The sequence below is a fragment of the Taurulus bubalis genome (genome assembly GCF_910589615.1).
Source record: "Taurulus bubalis genome assembly, chromosome: 1".
Taxonomy (NCBI): Eukaryota; Metazoa; Chordata; class Actinopteri; order Perciformes; family Cottidae; genus Taurulus; species Taurulus bubalis.
Window position 1 is genome coordinate 43,061,629 of NC_136589.1, and position 24,234 is coordinate 43,085,862.

The window sequence follows — 24,234 nt, forward strand, 5'->3', positions numbered from 1 at the left end:
ATGTCGAGCTTCTGCAGGGATCTCTGGAGCTCCTCGGGTTGAGCTGAGGAGGCCTGAGACTCTCTCTCTCCCTCTCTCTCTCTCTCTCTCTCTCTCACCCTCTGGAACGGACGGTGGCAGAAGGCTGAAGTGTGCGTACCCAGATAAACAAGCGGAGGCTGTCCAGCCTGCGCTCTGCAGATAAGCAGAAGCTGTGTGAATCAACTCTCCCTTCGGGTTGACGTCGTTGCTTTCGTGTGCCAGACTGAGTCCATGTACTTGTTAATAATACATGTCCTGGGCAGCAGCCCCTGAACTGTGAATGTGCGCTTGGAACTGGGGCTGTTTTTCTTTTTCTGACGCCAAAAAAAAAAAGGTTTGACTGGAAGGTGATGGCTGACCTCGAGGAAGCAGAGTTGTCCGAATCCCTCCAGAAGGAGGACGGCTTCTCCAGCGAGCCGGAGGAGCCGGCGGGGCCGGACTTCAAATGTACAAGTCTGCCAACTCTGAGCGAAGAGGCGCCGCAGGAGGAGACGCTGCTGGCCGGCTCCTCCGCCGCGTCCATAACGGCGGAGGAGAGCGCCGAATTCATCCGGCTCTCGGCCAAGGCGGAGTCCTCCCGGGCGGAGGGGTCCAGCTGCCGGCCAAAGGCGGGGGGGAAGTCGGCGCTGAACCGGCCGAGCTCCTACATGGAGAACACGGAGATCCGCCGGGGAAAGAGCACGGCGAGGAGGAAGCCGCCGCCGGGGTTCTTCGCCTCCGGGTTGGCTCGGATACGCGCGCCCGGCAGGAAGTACCTGCGCGGTTTCGTCCAGGACTCCCGCTGCTTCCTGTTCTGCATGTGCTACCTGACGTTCATCCAGTCGCTCATGGTGTCCGGATACCTCAGCAGCGTCATCACCACCATCGAGAAGAGGTACAGCCTGAGGAGCTCCGAGTCGGGCCTCCTGGTCAGCTGCTTCGACATCGGCAGCCTCCTGGTGGTCGTCTTCATCAGCTACTTCGGCGGGCGGGGCCAGAGGCCTCGCTGGCTGGCGGTGGGTGGCATCTTCATCGCCGTGGGCGCCGCCCTCTTCTCGCTCCCTCACTTCATCTCGCCGCCCTACCAGATCCAGGAGGTCAACTCGTCCTTCGGCAACGGGGGCCTCTGCATGAGCGGCAGCGGCAACGGCAGCGGCCGCGGAGTGGACGTCGCTTCCTGTCCCCGGGACCAGGAGGGCAACGAGCACAACCTGTACGTGGCGCTGTTCGTCATCGCGCAGATCCTGGTGGGCATGGGGTCCACGCCCATCTACACGCTGGGACCCACCTACCTGGACGACAACGTCAAGAAGGAGAACGCCTCACTGTACCTCGGTAAGAAGGGCTGCGACCGGCTGACGTCGCCGAGTAATCCTTTTACGATCAAGTTTAGGATCAATTAGTGCAGTGGTTCTCAAACTTTTTCTGTCACTGGCAACAGAATTCTAACAAAATGGTCCATGCTGAATTTTTATTGAAATAACTTTTTGTGACATCTTTGCTTTTTCAAATAATAGAATACAGAAAATTGCAATCACTTTCAAGTAAACCAGATTGCTCCATCAGACAAAAACTAATAACATGCAATCACTTTGTTGGAACAATGCAAATAAAGTTCTATCTGTCAAAAAATAACTAATATTTGGCAAAAGAAATTGCCTATTGTGACTGCAATAAACCCGTTTTGCACTAAATATAAGATAATAACAATAATGTTCAACTTGCGTCAAACAAAACAAAATGAGTGCAGAGTACAGATCCTTTATGGGTCAAATGCAAAGAATCATTTCCCCATAAAGGATTATAAAAAATAAATAATACCTGTAATACCTAGTGTTTTGTTTTCGCGTTGAATCAGCCGACACCTGGAAATGCGACTTCGTATTTAAGCTACGTCGCAGTTTAAGGACACCAATAAACCCCAGAATTCAATGTTCATGTTGGGGAAAAACAAAAACAAAAAACAAGCGGCGACCTCAGATGTTGAATTCAAGCCACCGCAAAAGTGCCAAATGCTGCAGTTCCTCACATGTCCACTTGAGGCGCTCTCCAGCAGCGAGTCGATCCCCATAGAGCTCCGTGTCGACATGCTGAACTGGAGAAATAAACGCGTTTACAGCCCGGAACAAGAACAACGTTTCGGCATCTGTAGCGCGTATCGTGACAACTGTGTCACGGGGTGACTGGGGGTTATAGTACTCACCTGTTTGTATAATTGAGGGCGTGGCCACTTAAAGGGACGGGTGGGTGCCGTCTCCAGCCGCTAGTCCACCCACGATGGGGAACGTACTTGGGGGGTCACGTGTTTAATAGGTTTAAAAATACTTTTGTTGGTCATGAACCATCTCAGAATTAATTTGAAAATGTCAAACATGTTTAAAATAATTGTGACAACCAAGAGGTCTTCGCCGAGTAAATAAAACCCAACAGATACCAATATTCTTCTAGGTATTTTTTTTTTGCCTCGACGAATAAATAAAATCTGATTTCTTATAAAACATGTCCGTCTCGCCCCAGTTCCTCCCAGAGGAGCCTGATGGGGTCGAGGTCGGAGCCCCTCGGAAGCGTTTCTGCAGCTTGAAGATGCATCTGAAGTCCCTGACTGCTCCAGTGCCTTGCTCAAAGGCATCAGGGTGGCGTAGAAATGGGCACAGCGCCCGTCTTTTGGCCTACATGTCGACGCCGTGACCTTTATCCCCCCCCCCCCCCCCCCCTCTCCTCCTCCACATGCTTCCCCTGAGGTTCTCGCCCCAGTGGACTCAAACAAGGAAAAGCCTAATTAAACCAACAAATGAGAGCTAGGTTATGAAAGAGAGGAAGGGAGGCGGAGGGAATAGGGGGAAGGTCTTATGTGCATTCCTGTCGGTGGAGGTGGGGGCTTTGATCTGAGGACTAGCCGGTCGCTGGTACCATGTCGCCTGCAAGGAGCCTGAAGGGCATGGGGTCGTCTGGACACCTCCAGGTTACAGGATTTGTAATAGTGATGGAAATGAAAATGTAAAAGGGGTTCAGTACTTATGATGTTGACCATTTGGATCAATGAGCAGTCGGTGGGACGGTTACCTGCAGGGCTCTGGAAAATATCTTTTAGTTTTTTGTTTTCTCTCTCTCTCTATTCTAACTCTATGGAATGCAACACTAAATATATGAAGCCCCCCTTTAAATATCCTCTATTATGATGGTCTACAAAGAAAAAAGCCCAATAAAATCCAATATTTATCTAACGATTACCAATATGAGCAGCTGGTGCTGAACCAGTGGCTCCATTCATCTACTGGTTAAAATGATGAGGAAAATTAATCTATCGATTTGATATCGATTTCAATAAATCGTGCAAAAAGTAACAACATTTTCTGTTTGAGTTTCTCAAATGTAAAAAAATGTAAGTATATATGTTTTAAATCCTTTTGAATCGAATATCGAGAGTAAGAATAAATTAAGTAATTTGAGACAAATATTTATGACATTTGAATTTTTAGACTTAAAAGATTAATGACCAAAATAACTGCGTCGCTGAAATAAATCTGTAATTCTCCGGCACTGAGAATTCTCCTCGAGCAACACGTGAAGGAAAGAATGTTTAAATACTATTGTTGATTCTGGTAAATGTTTCCCAAAGTAATCAGTGATGTAAGAAAGTATGGAAAGTATGGCTGCTGTACTGCAACCCTACTTCCTGCAGTGTACCTCTTTTTTTTATCATTTCACAATCTCCACGTTTGCTTAACCCAAAAGAAACAAACAAACAGGACTTTCCACCAGGAGATAGTTGTTCATGATACTCATGTTACGTTATTTTAGTTTCTACGTTTCCACACTTTTTTTTTTTTTTTAGCCCAATCAATCCAATTTTGCCTGTTGTCTGGAAACTTCGATCACATTTGACTCAACATTAACGCAGCATTTCTGACTACTGACTAAAGATCTTTGGTTTGCAATTAGTTCAAAGTGCCTTTCAGGTGCTTTTTAAAAAACGCCACGCAACGTAATTCACTGCGTTTGTTTGCAGGTTTCGTCTCTAGCCTGCAGCGAGATCGGCAGTGTGTCTGCTATTGAACCACGAAGTGTGCACGAAGGGCCGAGTGTACGCAGATAGGCCTCTTGCGCCGCTTAGCCTACTTCGGTTATTATGTTAGTGGCGGAACATGAGACGAGCGGAGGCGGATGGTGTCTCGAGTAAATCTGCAGCTGTGCCGTGGATTCAGCAGGAATGCCTCGTAGCTGGACCGCTGCCGTATTCATTCAGCCCTCCGCTTCTTTTGATTGTAACAGAAGCAGAGGGGGAACTTTCTGGCAAAGGGCTTACCAGACAAAAAAAAGGGGGAATCGATTTATTTCAATAAATCAATGCCATTTGTCTGGTAATCCCCCCTTTTGCCTTTTTTGATCAAAGGGTGTCTTCTGGTTCGTCTCGGCTGCTAATGGAGATACAAAATAAATAAAGGCAAACCGAGAGGGAGATTTAAATGTGACTTTTCCAGAAGCTATTCAGGGAAATGGAAACGCAATGCAACATGTTCTGTCTGGGTGCCGCCCCGCCTCGGAGAACATGGAGGATAAAGAAGTGGCTCATTCCCTTGTTATTTCCCAAGACAAGTCCAAATTTAGAGCGTTGAAACTTGAAAGAACTAAAAGTGGTGTTAACTATTCGATCTCAGCAACATGGCTGCAGGGATTCGGCCTCATTCGGCTGCACGAGCAGTTGGTGAGGTCCAGCCCTGCCGTTGGGATCGGGTCCCGATAGTTTACGGCGTTGCCGCACTGTGTTGCCGGTATGGGTCACAGCCCACTCGCTCACAAACGCCCCCCGGTGCGTCTTGGCTCCTGCTTTGCCGTAGCCTACATATGAGATCATGCCCAAAGGCGTAACAGACCTCCATTAGAATAATTCAGCACAATATTGCTTTGTAACCCCGATAAGAGACGCTCTGTTTGGCTGCCATGCGAGGCACTGGACATATTTCATTTTGCCAGCACGAGGGATGCCATACGGTCCTCAGCGGCGGCAGTTTGTTTCGGCACGCTCTGCACGTGACTGTATGATTCTATTTGATTTATTTATTTGGGACTCTATGAAAACAACCACCCCAAAACGTGGTTTGAGACTCTTTTTTTTGGAGGTTACTGTTTTTTCTAACCCTCGCTATCGCACAGGTCTGTGAGAAGTCATCATCAGCTTCTTCAATCATCCCGACGTCTTCATGTCGGCTGTTTTCTGTCCGAGGGGCGTTTTTAGTTCTATACCCGTCCCGCCAACGTGGATACAGAAGTCGAGGTTGTTTGGAGCAGATAACGTGTCGATGAAACAAGTGTCTGCTTAAGATGAAGTGGACTTAAAACCGCCTCTGCAACTCTGTCGTGTCTGTCGCTGTATTTCAAAGATTTAGCCGATGTGTTTCTAGCTCAATGCTGCCGACAGAGCTCCGGTTGGTTGGTATTTATTTATTTATTTTAGTCAAACAGACAGGAAATCAAATGTTGAAAGAATCAGAGGTACGAATGGGGACTCGAGAGGTCAAACGTTCCACACAAAAAAGAATATTAATCTGTGCAGTACAACAGGGACGTTTACGACTCAACGTAGTCTTCTGTCCACTAAACGTGCAGAAACCAGTCTTATTCTGTTTCTCTCAGCCAGGTATATTATAGGAAATTAACGAAGTTTCTGAAACGCAACAAACCCTGCTGCATCCCTGAGGGGCCGTGCAGCTGCTTTCTGTTGTGGGTTAAACAAAAGGAGCAATTAGCACGGTGATATTTAATGATGCCCGGGTGATGTTGCTTCCCTTCCTCCTTTTAAATACTTAGCAATTCACCGGCAGAGTCTATAAACGGTGCAAATCCACACATTTCCATCTATTTAGTGTGCTGCAGGCTTAAACTACTGTGGGACCGGTTTCACTCATTGTGGTCAGTAGTGTGCGTAATGGAGAAGCTTTGGGAAATAGCTCCTTAGTTGGGCTTTATTTCTTTAATTGAAAGCCTGCGTTACAGATAGGGGTCGTACAGCTTGAAGGTCGTGTCTTTTTAGAGGGTGAAGAGAAACTATCACGTCGCATTATGGGAAATGAAGCTTAATCCATACCAAGTACAGGATATACTGCCCTCAGCCGCTTAGATTTGGGCTATTCTTTGTTTTTTTTTAAATCGGTTTCTCGTGAGTCCCTTTCTTTATGCAACTGAGATGCTGAATCTGAGGAATCCCTTTAAACCCTCTAAACTCCAAAACTTTTGAAAAAAAAATCTTTTTTACTTAAATACCCGTCAAAAGTATACAGTTTATCCTCGCCAGAAGCGGCATTATCGTCAGATACAAAACAATCTTTCCGACGGTCCTTGAACACATCATGAAAGCTGTCCGTCAGAAAAAGCAGGAAAAAAGAAGCTTTGATTTTAATTTTATAAAAGTCGGATTACGATTGCAGTGTATTCCTCGGCTACAAACACATTATTATAATAGAAAGTTGACGACGAATCGATGAGATCAGTTTTATTCTTTTTAATTTCTCAGGTCCGTCCCGGCACTGAGCATCGCTCGGTCACCCGCCTTTACCGCCTTTAATCCCTCTGCCTGGTCTGCATCCGGTTGCGTAACCCAGCAGCTGAGGGTTTCCCCCTCTTCCCAGGCTAGATAGAGGATTATCCACGATGCGTCTGGGTCCCCTTGGAAAGCCCTCGATCCGATGCCCATGCGCTATCATCCCCATGCTCATGTCCGATCATGATGGTGCATATTAACAGATGCAGATCCCTTTGTTGTTTGAATATAGCAGCTGTTCAACAAAACTCCAGACTATTTATTTTTTGCTACCAATCCAAAAATCAAGTCAGTAAATCATAAAAAATTCAAAATGTTATCCTTTTACTTTGTTATAGTCCTCTATTGTTCGTTTTGTTTCGTGTGCTCATCATGCTATGGTTAAGTTCTTACACACACGAGATGAGCGTGGTGTGATATTTCCATTAATAGCAGAAGATATGAATGTTCAGTCCTCACGGTCAGCAACGAGAGCTGTTGATGCATCACTTGCAATTTGTCATTTTATTTTTAAAAGCAAAACATTGGTGATTAGACATTGTGACTGAGGCGCTGTTGAAAACTACTGCTGACATGAACCCAGAGCTCCCAGTGAGTTCCCGGCACTGACAGTTGGATAACGTTCGGCCCAGCTTTGAGGTTTTAAGTCACGCCACCGAAATTTCTTTCGTGTTTTTTTTGTTGTTTTTTTTGCTTTCAACTCAAGCCAAGGACTTTAAGATGTTAATTCCCTCTAATTGGAGAAATCGTATTCTCAGCCTCAAGCAGGGCCCTTATTACACGGTCATATGATTTGCACACATGGCCTTTTGTGCCCCGCTCGCAAAGCTAGATTAGTTAGTAGATTTGAAGCATTGCATAAGGGTTAAAGTTAGGCGTCGCGTTTGGGTAAATGAGCAAATTGAAGTTGCTCCTCTTGGACAAGTGTTGATAAAATCATGTTCATAAAACACAGACAGTCCAGGAAAGTGACCAGACTGGCAGTGTCTTAACACCTGCATTTTCTCTAGTGTCCACCAGGGGGGCGACGACTCTGGTTGTATAGAAGTCTATGAGAAAAGGACATAAAGCTGCATTCTCTCTAATGCCCCCCTCCTCCCCCTCCCCTCTCTCTCCTCAGCCATCATGTATGTGATGGGAGCACTGGGTCCAGCGGCTGGTTACCTGCTGGGAGGAGTCCTCATCGGCTTTTACGTGGACCCCAAGACCTCCGTCAACATCGATCAAAGCGACCCCCGCTTCATCGGCAACTGGTGAGAACAGTTTGGAGATTTAAAGCAGATAGTCCTGCAATTTGTTTATTCCATTAAATGTGGATTCATCCGCCACGGAAAGTAGTCCCCAACGAATGTACTGATGGTTCGTCATCTATTTCCAGCTCTTAACTGACTGAGTAGCCAGTGACTCACTAGCTAGCAGCTTCCCACATGAATTATAGGTGACGATGGATGAGTGTACCGGTGATTTTGCACAAGCCTGGCGACAGTTTATTTATTTATTTGTGTGCACAATAATAATCAAAAAAGATACTCACCTCTCTCGGTTGCACCGTGTTTTTTCTTATTTCCTGTGTATTTATAATATCTTTTTAACGAGTGTTTGGTGTCCTCCCTCCCAGGTGGAGCGGGTTCCTGCTGTGCGCCGTGGCCATGCTGCTGGTCATCTTCCCCATGTTCACCTTCCCCAAGAAGCTGCCCCCCCGACACAAGAAGAAGAAGAGGAGGAAAAAGGTGAGCCTGGACGACCTGTCCGGCGACGACGACGTCCTCAAGGAGAAGAGCGGCAACGGCAAGGCGGTGTCCATGGGCTTCGGGAGGGACATCAAAGGTACAAGGGGGAGTCAGCGGTGACATCACTGTCTGTCTCTTTTAAAATATATATAACAATATACGAGTCCAGCTGGTCGACGTCTCTCATAAAGTTTGTCACAAAACGGCCCTCCACTCGTTTTGATCAGACGTTTAATGAGTCGTTAATCAGCAGCTATTTTGATAAATTATCTACATTATATTATTACTATTTTAATAAATGATCAATTAATAGTTTTGAGTACCAAAAAAAAACTAAGATATATTCTCGTGTTCCAGCTTCTACAACGTGATTATTTGCTGGTTTCCTTTTGTCTTCTTCACTAACTTGAAAAAAAAATATATATATTGTTTTAAACAGTTTTTTTCCCCGACAAGATCAGACATTTGAAAACGGAAAAAGAGCACATAAAATAAAAAATTCCCCCCAAAATATTTGTCAGATTAATAGATTGCAAGACGAACATTTGTGAGCTTTCATCCTGCTATACATGCATTTTATACAGATTTATTAAATCTATTAACTTTTACTTTTACTTTAACTTTACTTTTACAAGTATGGTGTCAGATTGTACCAAAACAAGATGTTGTCGCAGTGTTGGAGGTTCAGACTAAAACAGGAAACGCATTCTTTAATCTGGAAGTTATGAAGGAAACCGAGACCCAAACCTTCATGATGAGGTCAGGCCAGAAGCCAGCAGATTCATTACAAGAGAAAACCACCAACCTTTTCTCATCTTCCTCCTCCTCCTCTTTCAGACATGCCCAAAGCAGCGATGAGGATCCTCAGCAACGTGACCTTCCTGTTCGTCAGCCTCTCCTACACGGCGGAGAGCGCCATCGTCACGGCGTTCATCACCTTCATCCCCAAGTTCATCGAGTCCCAGTTTGGCATCCCGGCCTCCAGCGCCAGCATCTACACCGGTGAGCCCAGGTTCACGCGCTCGCTCAGCGTTACTTCCTGCCTTTTTTTTTAAACCCAGATTTATTTATTTTCACCCTCATTTAGTTTTCACGAAGCTCTTACATTTGGGAGGAATTTGAGCGTCTAAAAGACGAACCCTCCTGAATGTCTCTGCAGACGGAATATTCACGCAGCGTCCAGGACTTTAATGTTCTGCCTGCTCAGCGCCGCTCTGCGGTTTTATTTATTTATTCATTAATTTATTAAATCTTAGAGCAGTCGGCCCAGAGCTGCAAGCCTGACACACATTAATAATAAAGAAAGTGCCGGTCTTCACGTGACATGCACACGCATGTTAAAGGGCCTTGCAGGCTAATGCACCGCGTAGCGTTGGATCTCCATTAATCGTTACTACAGTAGTGTTTATGTCACGTTTGGTGCTGCTAACACGGCGCGAGCTAACAAGAGCTAACGGAGATAGTTGACTACAGCTATGAACGGTGGGTAATCAACTGTTGTCCCTATCACCGTTAACTTTATTTCAGTGAACTCATGCTGACTTGTATTAATGTATTTCACAGAGTGGATTCAGAGCTGCGAGGGTCCAGAGGACAACATGCAGCATCGCTGCAGCAGTCTCCCTGTCCGTCTGCCTGCCAACACATCACCATAGCAGGCCTCAAAGCCAGCCACAGCTCATCATCCCCACCATATAACAATACATTTAGTTTTTGACATTTATCTACATGTGTCTACCATTTTATTTATATATTCCACTGCTTTTGTGAACCTAAGACCTTTTGTAAACCAATTTCCATCACCGAAACCGATACCACATGAGTAAAGTTATGTTTTCACAACAAATATGAAAAATTTCCAAAATCAAGATCCAATTTTTCAGCTTTAGTCATATTTTCTCTTTACACTTGTGCCTTGGGACAATGGTGCCTTATTATATAGATAGCTGAGATTGTTCTGTATTTTTTGATATACAACACATGAGTATGTATCATATGCAAGTGACTTTAAAAAGGGACATTTAAAAATTATGTAAAATCGAGAAAATGACCAATGGTCGGTTTTGGTGATGGAAATTGGTTTACCAAAGGTCTTAGGTTCACAAAAGCAGTGGAATATATGAATAAAATGGTAGACACATGTAAATAAATGTCAAAAACCAAATGTATTATCATATGGTGGGGATGATGAGCTGTGGCTGGCTTTGAGGCCTGCTATGGTGATGTGTTGGCAGGCAGACGGACAGGGAGACTGCTGCAGCTGCATGTTGTCCTCTGGACCCTCGCAGCTCTGAATCCACTCTGTAAAATACATTAATACAAGTCAGTAAGAGTTCACTGAAATGAAGTTAACGGTGATAGAGACAACAGTTGATTACCCACCGTTCATAGCTGTAGCCAACTATCTCCGTTAGCTCTCGTTAGCTCGCGCCGTGTTAGCAGCACCAAACGTGACATAAACACTACTGTAGTAACAATTAACGGAGATCCAACGCTACTAGGCTTACTAAGTTCACTGTAAGAAAGTTAACGGTGATAGAGACAACAGTTGAGTATGCACCGTTCAGTCGTAGACACGGAAGAGACATCCAAAAATCTAGTGACGTGCTAACGCTAAGCTATCGTCAATAAACACATGTTAGTTACGGTCTTACAAACACATAATGGAGGTCCAACACGACTAGTCGTACTAAGTTCACTGTAAGAAAGTTAACGGTGATAGGGGCAGTAACAATTGATTACTCACCGTTCAGTCTCACAGAAACGCTGTAGCCAGCTATCTGGCCCGTTAGCTCCGGCTAGCTCCTTGTTAGCGAATCCTTCAGGTACTGGAGCTGCGCCGTCTGTCCCCTCCAATATATTTGCTCAGGACTCTTTACTTGGCATCTTCTGACTCACACTGAAGCTTTGCACACGTCGTAAGACACGTCCATGTTTAGATGCTCAGACGCGGAAGTGGAAACCATATCCGCCAGATTTGAAACCATATCTCTGTGACGTATTATTGCTAAGATCTAATTTTATTAAAAACTTAAACACCTGGTTTTACGCATCGACGCGGGCCCCGCCCCCAAAGGCTTAAGCCCAGAGAAGCTTTTCATTTTTTGGGTTTGAGCGACAATAAATGACCATTTTACTTCTGGCGCCACGTGAAAGGACAGCGGAGCACTGGGGTCAAGTGCGTCTCGAAGATAAAGAGCCGCTCGGCTCCCGGCTGCGGCTGACGAGGGTTCTGCGCAGAACCGACGGCCTTCTGAAGGGACGGCGGCTATTTCGGGACTATGTGGCTGCTGATAGCGAGCGACGGTATCGGGGAAGCTTGCTTGGCGCCTTTTGCCTTTTTTCCTCTCGGTGTGATGGATGTGTTCATCCAGAGAGTCACTGGAAACTATTTCCTTCACTGATGACGGCTTCAGAACAGAATAAATGACAGAAAGAGGCCGTCATCCAGCTCATTGGACGGGCATACCGTATTTTTATTTGCTTTAATTTCCAAGAGGTTAATAAAGTAAAATAACACACCTGACCTTTTTGAAAATGAACGGTATATAAGTGCAAAGCGCCTCGCCGTCTGACCCGACGCTGCTTGAATAACATTTGGTTATTCAAGTAATAAATGGTCCTCTTGACATAATATATGTCTTCCAGAACCTTGATTTTGCTTCAGCATTTATCGTACAATTGAACATTTCTTTTAGTAAAATATGCAAATTGTTCCGACGAGCCGGCGTGTGCATTTCTTTCTGTTTTTAGCTTACAACGCTAGCTGTAAGATGCTAATATAAGAGTTCTCTGAATTCCCAATATGCACCTTTCCCCCCCCCCCCCAGGTGTGATTATCGTGCCCAGCGCCGGCGTGGGCATCGTCCTGGGCGGCTACATCATGAAGAAGCTGAAGCTGGGCGCTCGCGAGTCGGCCAAGCTGGCCATGATCTGCAGCGGCGTCTCCCTGCTCTGCTTCTCCACGCTGTTCATCGTGGGCTGCGAGAGCATCAACCTGGGAGGCATCAACATCCCCTACACCACCGGGTGAGGAAGAGGGGGGTGAGGAAGAGGGGGGGGAAGAGGGGGCGTTTTTGGTTTGCGGCTTCCACAGTGATGTGTGATTGTGGAGGACGGAGCCAAAGGAAGGTGGAGATAAAGACGGAAGTATAAAGATGAGCAGACTGCGGAGGAAGAGTTTAAAACGCAGAATTATGAAATTATGACTTCTGGTTGTATAGAAGTCTATGCTTCATGTGTTGAAGCTGCATTCTCTCTAGGGCTGAACGATTTGGGAAAATAATCTAATTGCATTTTGGCCATACAACTGTCATACGTTGATTTGTGGTATTTTTTTAAGTGCTGGAACAAGTTTGTAGTGTTAGCCAGTGAAGTAGCAACAGGAGCACGGCATGCTCTGCACGTCACCTGACGCTGCGCAGCATCTTCTTTTGAAACCAATAGTTCCACACCACCGACGTGCTGTTCCTCTTCGAGACTGAAGTCTCAGCTGTGTCAGTTTGACTGTTCTGTGGAGCCAGAGGCCATTGCGCAACAGGTTAAAGGGCAGCATGAAAAGTTGATGCAGCCGAGTTCTCCACTCTTTCGCTCGCGTCGCGTGATGACGTTGTAATCGCGCACGTTGCGGTTAGAAAATCTCGTTTTATCATATCGCGAGATTATCGCAAATGCAATTAATCGTTCAGCCCTAATTCTCTCTCCTGACCACCAGGGGGCGACTCCTCTGGTTGTATAGAAGTCTATGATTCATGTGTTAAAGCTGCATTCTCTCTACTGACCACCAGGGGGTGACTCCTCTGGTTGTATAGAAGTCTATGCTTCATGTGTTAAAGCTGCATTCTCTCTACTGACCGACCGCCTCTCGTTTTTCTCCCTCTGGTCTTTTTAGGGCCCAAGCACTGACGTAGTCAGAGTCGAGGACCTATTTAAATGCAAATGTTTGTTATTATTATTATTATTATTATTCTCCACCATTGCACAAGGAAACGAGGTGCTTGGGATAAACCTACATTCTTCAAAATGTGCACACCCATCCGACTCGGCGAAAATGCCAATCTGATTTGGGTGTCGGCCAAAAGTCGGAGAAAATGTCTCTGTAGCGCCCCCTTTAGGTTGAAAGCCCACGGTATTTGCAAACTATCACCGATTGACTTGAAATTTTGCACACATGTCCGGGTGGGACTGCTCTACAAAAAAGTCATCCGTGAAATTTAAAATGCGCCTAATTAGATTTTCCGCCATTTTGAATTTTGTAAAAAACACATTATTGTCCACTTCTCCTAAACCCTGGGTCCATTTCTTAGGAAACTTTCTGTGGATCATCATTGGCTCAAAGTGATCTTTCAACTTTGTTTATCTCATTGCATTCAGAAGTTATTAACCAATGAACCTCTCAGGGGCGTGGCTCAATATGGCAATACACATAACTTCCAAGTTACTTGGCCTATCCTTGCGAAAGTTGTTGCATATGTCAACATTGTGTCCCTTAACGTACCCAATTTTTTTCATAATATTTAAACACTAGAGGGCGCTGCAGTGAATCGCTCAATTTTGGCATTTTCCTTGTTTCCAGGCGTTGTATTCTAACGAACTCCTCCTAGAGACTAAATACGATTGATTTCATATTCGGTCAATATGATGTTGAGACCTTTGCAGGGAAAAGCTATGAAATGATTTTAAAAATATCGAACTATGTGAGCGCAAAGCAGCGGCAAAGAGACGCCATTTTCCATGAAAATGGAAGTTGCTTTAACTCGGCCGTACATGATGGAATTTACTCCATATTTGTCATATGCCATGACCTCTTGACCCTGAAGACATCCATATGATCAATTTTCATCCTAGTCATAGTGCCACCTAGAGGCAACAGGAAGTTACATGTTTTCTACTTGTACACCGTGCTCCTCACAGATTATTCAGATCCCTCTCAAAATGCGTCGGAAGAGACTTAAGACATTGATAATGCATCACCTTGAAGATTGTAAGGATCCGTTGAACGGCGTAGCGTCGGTCCATCGCAGAAGTTCGATCCTTCGCCATGACCGAATAAACCGATGTAACTCGACTCCACATGATAAGATCCTTTCCAGGTTTCACATGTTTGATCAGCCTCCAGGCCTGAAGACATGTGCAGTCTAATTTTTAATTAAGAGTCATAGCGCCACCTAATGGCAACATGAAGTAGATATTTCTATACTTTGGCTTGCTTCTCTTAGTAGGTCGATTAGATCGACATCAAATTACTTCTAGACAAACATAAGACTTTCATGATGCCAGCCCCTAAAGCTTTTGATGTTTCGTGTAACGCTGTTGCCGTGGCGCCCCATCCTTCGCAGTCAACAACGAAGTTACTTTTGAGGGACTAAGCATGCTCGAAACGTAACTAAACTTGGCACACACATTGACAGGCAAATATGTAGTTACCTGATGAGATTTTAATGCTTCAAAATCGCAATTCGGCTCGATAGCGCCCCCTACAAATATTCAATTAAGCAGCCCGAGCGCTACGGTTGACCTACATGTATGACACTTTGTAGGCATATGTAACACATGTAAACTGACAATAAAGTCTCTTGTAACCATGCTCTAAACCGCACAGGAAGTCAGATAGCGCCCCCTAAAAAACATGTTTTTTTTGACAACCTGTGAGTTGTGAAAGCCCACAGTTTTTGCCCCCTATCACCAATTGACCTGAAATTTAGCACACATGTCCGGTTGTGTCTGCTCTATGCTGCAGTGGTTTTATTCCCCGAGTCTGACTTTAGGGAATAAAACCACTGGAGCATATACACTCACCTAAAGGATTATTAGGAACACCTGTTCAATTTCTCATTAATGCAATTATCTAATCAACCAATCACATGGCAGTTGCTTCAATGCATTTAGGGGTGTGGTCCTGGTCAAGACAATCTCCTGAACTCCAAACTGAATGTCAGAATGGGAAAGAAAGGTGATTTAAGCAATTTTGAGCGTGGCATGGTTGTTGGTGCCAGATGGGTCGGTCTGAGTATTTCACAATCTGCTCAGTTACTGGGATTTTCACGCACAACCATTTCTAGGGTTTACAAAGAATGGTGTGAAAAGGGAAAAACATCCAGTATGCGGCAGTCCTGTGGGCGAAAATGCCTTGTTGATGCTAGAGGCCAGAGGAGAATGGGCCGACTGATTCAAGCTGATAGAAGAGCAACTTTGACTGAAATGACCACTCGTTACAACCGAGGTATGCAGCAAAGCATTTGTGAAGCCACAACACCCACAACCTTGAGGCGGATGGGCTACAACAGCAGAAGACCCCACCGGGTACCACTCATCTCCACTACAAATAGGAACAAGAGGCTACAATTTGCAAGAGCTCACCAAAATTGGACAGTTGAAGACTGGAAAAATGTTGCCTGGTCTGATGAGTCTCGATTTCTGTTGAGACATTCAGATGGTAGAGTCAGAATTTGGCGTAAACAGAATGAGAACATGGACCCATCATGCCTTGTTACCACTGTGCAGGCTGGTGGTGGTGTAATGGTGTGGGGGATGTTTTCTTGGCACACTTTAGGCCCCTTAGTGCCAATTGGGCATCGTTTAAATGCCACGGCCTACCTGAGCATTGTTTCTGACCATGTCCATCCCTTTATGGCCACCATGTACCATCCTCTGATGGCTACTTCCAGCAGGATAATGCACCATGTCACAAAGCTCCAATCATTTCTAATTGGTTTCTTGAACATGACAATGAGTTCACTGTACTAAAATGGCCCCCACAGTCACCAGATCTCAACCCAATAGAGCATCTTTGGGATGTGGTGGAACGGGAGCTTCGTGCCCTGGATGTGCATCCCACAAATCTCCATCAACTGCAAGATGCTATCCTATCAATATGGCCAACATTTCTAAAGAATACTTTCAGCACCTTGTTGAATCAATGCCACGTAGAATTAAGGCGAAAGGGGGTCAAACACAGTATTAGTATGGTGTTCCTAATAATCCTTTAGGGGTGTGTGTGTGTGTGTGTGTGTGTGTGTATAATATATTTGTTGTTGTTTTTTCTGCTCGTCTTTCTTTTTGCCCGCCTCTCTTGATCTTTAGTTCTGTCGCTCTAATGCTCTCTTTGTTATCTTTTTAATTTATCTGTTCAGTCGTTCTTTTCAATCTCCTCTTTTCTCGTTGTCTTTTATTCTTTTTCCCTCACACTCGTCTGCCTTCCATCTTTTTTCTTTTAATCTCTCCTCTTTCCTTCCTTCTCTTTGTCCTCTAATCTCTCATCCATGTCGCTCTCTACCTCATCCTCTCAGTTCCAAATCCTTCTCTCTTTCTCATTTCCTCTTTTATTGCCTTATCTTTCACCTTTCCTTCCAACACTTTTGTTTATCACCAATTCTTTTGCTTCCTTTTCAGTGAAGAGTGAGCACTACTGTCCAAAACGGACCCACGATGTGAGCAGATGCCAAACTGCTGAATGTTTTATCAGGTTTCTGCATCAGGTTTTCTTTGGAGAAATGCACCTTGGGAGTCGTAGTTGTCTTTCGTCCACAAGCACAGAATAATGACTCTTTGTTCTCTGGTGATCTTCACATCCGGAGATTTAAAATGCACAACACTAAACGCTGCTTCCTGTCTGCAGACCGACTCTCACCATGACCCAGAGGAACCTGACCGGAGGATGCAACGTGAACTGCGGCTGCAAGATCCACGAGTATGCGCCGGTCTGCGGCTCCGACGGCATCACATACTTTAACCCCTGCCTGGCCGGCTGCAGCAGCGTGGCCAACGACAGCACCGGGGTAAGAGGGGCAGGACCACGCTAGAGTCAAATAATGTCAAGCTTTCTGCACATCTAAGGTTTCAATGCTCGTCTAAGGACTATGGAAGCCCATTACCGCCAGTAAAAGAAAAAGAAAAAAATATATATATTTATCTGTGATAATTAAATCTCCCCATGTTAAGTCATAATTATGAGAAAAATGTCAAAATGATGAGATACTAAGTGCACACGGCGATGTTTTTTCTTCTTCTTCAGCTTCGTTTTTACTTTTTAGGCCTATGATGACATTATATGACTCAAACAACACTAACAACTTTTTTTTAGAAAGAATATATACATTTTTAGCTTTTATACCTTTTCCGAGCTTGGATTTTTTTCGACCTACTAACTTTACCTTTTAATGACTTTTACACATACCTGGACATTGTATTACGTTTTAAACATACTCTGACTTTATATGATTGTTTAAACAGCTTACACTATAATTAGTTGCAATGCTTCAGCAATGAAGCATTGCAAGTATTGTTCTTCAAATCTTTATTCAACTTATCTTTTTTTTTTTTTATTATTCTATTTCTTCCGTACATATTTTGGACCTCTTCTCCTCCTTCATATATTCAGCTACTTACGGACACGATGGCTATATCTCTTCATATTTTTAACTATTCAACTTTTTGAATTATTAAGCTTTTTATGAAAATCAAAATGACTGGGAGCGGATGGGGAAAATCTTCAAATCCTCTTCAACTTCAAAAGCTTACAGGTTCTGCATACGTTCAGCTAAAGACACCATTTAAACTTTAAAAATGTTCACAGATTTCTGATATCTTTAATAGTTTTTTAACTGTCACCGTTTTCGTTTTATGCTTTTTTAGCAACTTTTCTGACTTTAACATGCGTGTGTATGGCGCAGCTCAGAGTGAGTGATGTCAGACCTTGAGGATTTCGCCAAACAAGTATTTGCTTTTTGCCATCTCCTCCACAAGTCTTTGGGCATAATTTATATATCAAAACGTAGGAAATCTTGTCTTACTTCGTAAACTTGGGTCGATTTGAATCCAACAGATTCAGACGTGTTGAAATCAGACGATTTGTGAGAGGTGGTCCTCCTCCTTCCTCCATACTGCGCCATGTTAAATGTACCTCAATAACCGTAATAACACATCTCACTACCGGTAATGTATATATATTGCAACGTCTTACGGCAGTAGTAGCCACACTTTAAAAATGTCTAGTTTTTAGAAATGCTATACTGTGACTTTTTTTTTTTTTTTGTAGTAAGCTACGGTGGTATGACTTTTTATGACTCTTTTAGGCACATTAAACATATTTTTTACAATGACTTGTATAAAAAGAAAAACAACGAAGCTAAAGAAAATATTTTTTATATTTTTATTATCGCAGCTCAAATATTTTTTTTCCGGTTAATTTTAAAGCAGGGAAACAAAACGTTTTGTGTGTATATATATATTTATTTATATTTAGCTGTGATAATTAAATCTCCCCATGAGATAAAAAGACAAAATGATGAGCTACTAAGTGTGCATGCGCTTCAGTAGCACTGTTTTTTTTCCATCTTTTTAAAATATTATCTTCCATACGATACAGCGCAGATAACAGGAAGAAGAAAAAAAAAGAAAGAAGCTAGATACAATATTTTTATATTTCTATTATCACAGCTCAATTTGTATTTTTATTCATTTTTTTATCATTTCACCTCGGAAATGGTCTTCCATAAATAACTGGGAAAGCTGGGAAACGAAACGTTTTTCCGTCTTCTTGACTCCGCCCCCCCCACGCCTCCTCCAGATCCGCAACTACTCGGACTGCGCCTGCGTCCAGAGCCGCCAGGTCATCACGCCGTCGTCCGGCGGCCAGGGCGGCAACCAGCTGCAGCTCGTCATCGTCAAGACCTACCTGAACGAGAACGGCTACGCCGTGGCGGGGAAGTGCAACCGCGGCTGCAGCACCCTCGTGCCCTTCCTCATCTTCCTCTTCATCGTCACGCTCATCACCGCCTGCGCCCAGCCCTCCGCCATCATCGTCACGCTCCGGTACGGTTGAAAGGCCTCGCGTCGCCTCTCCAGCGCCGCTGTGGAGTTCCTCCGCCTGACTCTTTGTTTTCTGCGCGGTGTTTGCAGGTCTGTCGCGGAGCCGGAGAGGCCGTTCGCTCTGGGAATGCAGTTCGTCCTTCTCAGGACTCTGGGTGAGGAAACGGAACTTTTTTTTTTTTAAGAATAACTGGAGGGAAATAAACAGGATTTAGATTCAGACATTCGTCGTTTAGTTCCAGGCTCTCTGGTCTCCTTTCAGGGATCTTACGGTCATGGAAAACCTGGAAAAGTCATGGAATTTTCAAATGGTTATTTCCAGGCCTGGAAAAGTCCTTGAAAAAAATAAAATCCCCAAAGTTTTGGAAAGGTCATGTAAATGTGTTATATTCATGTGTTCATGACGTTCATTTACGCTGAGTTTGAAATAATTCATACTACATTTACTCACTGTTTCATGTTTACACCCAGACTTCACTCAATGTTTGATCATGGAAATTTGGTTTAAAGTCATGAAATCCATTGGTCAAAATGTGCATGAACCCTGTTCTTTCCTCTCCTCTTCCTCACCTTCTACTTTCCTTTTTCTTGTTCCTTCCTCCTTTCCACTCAGCCTACATACCGACGCCCATTTACTTCGGCGCCGTCATCGACACCACCTGCATGCTGTGGCAGCAGGACTGCGGCGTCCACGGCTCCTGCTGGGAGTACGACGTCACCTCCCTGCGCTTCGTCTACTTCGGCCTTGCCGCCAGCCTCAAGTGCGTCGGCTTCCTCTTCATCTTCCTCACCTGGTACTCCATCAAGTACAAGGAGGAGCGGGTGGAGCGCTGGCTCAAGCGCCACCTGTCGCCCGTGGACACCGTGGGCAGCCTGGTGTGCCACCCGGGCGGCCACAAGGGCCACGCCCGCACCCGCTCATGCCCGGTCAACATCCCGCGCGCCGACCCGGGCGCCATCGCGCCGCCGCGCGCCGGCCCGCTCAACCGCGGCGTCAGCACCCAGAGTTGTCCCGGCAACGAGATGAAAGCAATAACGCCTCCTCCTGCGGCCGCGCCGGCCCGCTCGCTGGAACACGTGTCAGTCAAAGTCTGAGTTTCAGAAGAGGAGGAAGAGGAGGAAGAGGAGCAATGAGGCAGGTCTCACCTGCTGACATGTATTCTGAGGCCCGGCTCTCATCTCATCGCTCTCGTTTTTCCCGCTTTCTGTCCGCACCGAACTGCCTCTGTGGGTTTAAAAAAAAAAAAAAGAGAAAAAGATTCAGAAAACCTTCAGATCTGCGGCCGAATTGTGAAAAATCTGACTGATTTGGGAACCGAACTCTCCTCTGACGCCTGACAACACGCCTTTTGGGTTGGTGAAAATGTTGAAAGCGTCCGGGTCATCACTTAAATCCCTCCCCCCCCCCCCCAAAAAAACGGCTATATGTGCCTTCTGTCACCACTGTCCTCACATGTATAGTAAACCTACAAACACACACCTGTAGGAAGAAGAGTCACCTGATCAGAGACCTCAGCTTCGCTTCTACATCTGTGTTCTTCATTTTTACTGTTTGTTTTGAGTTTTTCCAGACATATCACACACTCACGAAAAAACTAAAACAAAACAAAAAGAACCCAATGGAAATGTGATGCGCTTCTAAGTGTTGAACTGGAAACCGATGGAATGGTGCTATGTGAACTAGTCGCGTTTAGTGTCCTTTTGTTTGCTAATTTTTAGGGTTAGAACCCCGACTGGAAGCCGGTCATCGTGCCGAGCGGCGACACAATGACGCCCTGGAGGTCGGGGTTGTTTCCTCCACGCCAGTGACGAAGCGTCATGATGAGAAAAACGGGATCGGCGTTATCTGTTGTTGGACGATCCTCCACACGACCGGGAGGAACGCAGTGAAGACGCCCGGAGACGTTTCCGACGTCAGTGAAGAAGGAAGGAGTCGAACCGCCGTCTTCTATTCTTCGTGGAATTCTGGGATGTGGATTCGTGGATTGGATGGTGACGGCTGACTAGGATGTGCCGTCTTTCTTCTCCACAGGAATCGCAGGTTAACGTGTGGAAAATGGAAAAAAGAAAGTGATAGTTTCAAGTTTTATAAATGTTCAGCAAAAAAAAGGAAGAAGAGGAGGAGGAGGAGGAAGATGAAGATGCTGCTGCTCATGATCGTTTTGTTTATCCACGAATCAACGGATAATTCTTCACAATATAATATTTTTGTTTCAAAAAGTGAATGAGACGACGTCACGTTTATTCAGCTTTCAGCGTTTTTTTTCTCGTTTTTTTTCGAAAACGCAGAAAAGCAGCAAAATGCTCAGATTTGAGAAGCTGTAACGTTTAAAGGTTCCGTGTCTGGTTTCAGTTTGGGGCCCGGTAGCTGCTGAAGTATTATTTTTATTTTTTTAGCTGAATCATTTTTGCCGCAGTCATTTCAACAGTCAATTATTACAATGTAGAAATATTATTTTTCACTCAGATCCTATGAAGGTGTTTGTTTGTTTTGTCTCGGGCTCTAAAAACAAATGAAAGAACAAATCTGCCCGTCCAGAAAAGATATTGCAACTCGTTCACTTTGAGACGAAAACAATCTCAAATCGAGCTTCACTTTCGTGTTGTGGATCTGTGGGATCTTTTCTTTTCTTTTCGCTCAACACTTTTGGGACTTTTTCGTCCATCTCTGTTGAGAAGTTGAGGTTCATTTCTGACCTTGAACAGCAACTGGAAAAGAAAACTATCCCAAAACAAGATCCATTTAGTAAAAGAGGTTTCAGTCATATTCACATGTTTTTGTTTAGTTTTTTTTATCTCAAGAATGTGTTACAAAGGTTTTCTGTCTCTATTTCAAAATAAGACTCCTCTCACCACGCTGGCAGATTATTTTCATTTATTTTAAGTAAATGAGATCTTATTATTAAGAACTTGCCACAAACCAACGACCATGTAGACCAGGACGAGAGAGAGAGACGATAAAAACAACAACAAGCACCAAAATGGTGTTAACGGGGGAAACCAGTCCCCTTGTGTCTCAGACAATCAGTATTTTTTTACATTTGAGACTTTTGAATAGATGTTTACTTTGGGATCAATCAATGTGCTGATTATTTCCTGGTGTCATAGTTAATAGTTTAGAGTATAAAATGTAAAGAAATAAAAAGAAGAAGCCTGTTGCAGCATCCCAAAGCTCAAGTTGACGTCCTTTTATTGCAAACCCCTAAAATCTTTAGTTTGCAATCATAGAAGATAAAAACCAGCATGAATGTTGGAACTCGTGAGTTTTTGCCAGTTGATTAATAAACAAATTGTTTCAGATCTGGAAAACATGAGCCGGTCATCACTACTGGAACCCGCTGTTGGGCATTAAGCAATATAGATATAAAGGAGTGGCAAACACATTAATAAACAATGCTCATAAATGCTTAATAGCACTAACCAAGAACAGGCAATGGCACCCACACCGGATATAGACATGTTTTTAATGTAAAATGTGCCAAACCTCTCAGTGATTAATGTCTCCACACTTGTTTGTTGATTAATCTGAGCTGACCGTTTGGTTTTGTCTCAACCAACAATCCCAAACTACAAAAAATATAATATCTAATAATAATAATATATATTATTATATATAATATTATTATTGTATAATTATATCTAATATAAACAATATATTCATTTTAAATTCTGTTGCGTATTATTTTCGTGTACAATCACAAGCTAAATAAAAAAAGAAAATCCTGTGATTAAATGTTTCACAGGTTTCTTAAGTTTTTTCAACGTTAAACTGTTCAGAAATTTCAAATGTAATTTAAAGAAAAAAAAAGCCAACTGGAGCTAATGATTTTTTGTATTTTTTAAGGTTTCCCAATAAAAAAAAACGTTTAATTCAGTAATAAATGTGCGCCATGTCGAAAGATTAAAGCTTCTGTCTTAGTTTTTTTTTTTGGTGGCCTCTCATAGAACGTGAAATAACAAAGTCTCTTAGTTGAAAAGAAAAGTGATCGACACTAAGAAGCATTTTTAAATATATGAAAGAGGTGATCCTCCCAAAAAAAAGCAGTGGAGTGGAAAACACGGCGCATGGTATCGGTATCAACACAGTAGACTAGAAACACGCAACCCGACATTTAAGTTTCACGTAAAGTGAGAACAACCATTTAAATGAGCTCACTTCTTTCCGTTTGTTGAAAATAGTTCTGTTGGAAAATACTTGATCTGGTTTTATGTGTTTCTTATTATCTACAAATCCCCACAAAGACCAAAAAGCAGCAATGTTTAGTCCGTCTCAGTGGGTTCCAATGAAGACATAAAGCTTTACAAAGTCACACATTTAGTTAAAACAATGAAAAGGCTCAGTAGTTTCCTTAAACGGCTGCAGTGAGCCTCACTGCTGTGTTTTAATGGAGTTCTATGGCACAAGGGAAGCATATATATTAGGAGGAGATGCGTTAATGGATGTTTTTTTGTCTTTTAATTGGATTTGTGGACAATAAGGCGAATATAGAATATGATATTGACCCTTTAAGGCTTGGTCCATGGCCTCGTTTAGTGGTGTGAAAACGGGCATGAGGCCCAACTCAGTGGGCGTCGACCAACAACATCAAAAATGTCTTGTCAAGTTTACATTTCCGTTTGTGTCTCGGTTGTTTTACAGTATTAATACACAATGTGTCCATTGGTGAGCTTCAGAACAAACACGTATTTTTCTTTCAGTAGACCTGCAGCAGTAATGGTCTGACTTCACATTTGGGAGCTCAGACATTTTTTGTGCAACATTTAAGCTGAAAAAAAGAGATAATTTGGACATTCATTGTGGTTTAAGACCCAAAGAAAAGGCTCACAAACTAAGATCCGTCATGCAGGTGGTCTTGAGTATTTCATCCTCGTGTTCACTGACATTCGTCAGCGTCTGTAGTTGTTTTAATCCCTCCTCCCCCATGTAGTAACGTGGCCTCAGACCAATTCTCTGTATGATCCGTGTGAGCTTCTTCAGGCAGATGTAGGTTATAGAATATTCTCAGTTTGACTTCTTTTCTTTAAAAAAAGAAAAAAAAAATCAGTATTGTATTTATTTGAAAAGGACGGAGGTGTGTTTGACACTGATGACGGGCAACATGTAGATTTGTGGACACGCTTGTTTACAAACGGCTCGGGCACTTGACTTCTGTCAAT

The 24,234-nt window shown here is 43.8% G+C and overlaps 1 protein-coding gene across 1 annotated transcript; it reads left to right on the top strand.

The window, feature by feature from the left end:
• Positions 1–371: 371 nt before the first annotated feature.
• On the top strand, positions 372–20,172 carry slco5a1a (solute carrier organic anion transporter family member 5A1a; the record flags this gene model as incomplete). The annotated part of the gene is made up of 9 exons (XM_079218779.1): positions 372–1,335; positions 7,659–7,791; positions 8,157–8,365; positions 9,106–9,270; positions 12,099–12,297; positions 16,886–17,045; positions 18,836–19,080; positions 19,168–19,232; positions 19,691–20,172. 9 exons carry the CDS (start codon positions 372–374, stop codon positions 20,170–20,172), a joined length of 2,622 nt encoding a protein of 873 aa, XP_079074905.1.
• Between the last annotated feature and the right edge of the window lie 4,062 nt (positions 20,173–24,234).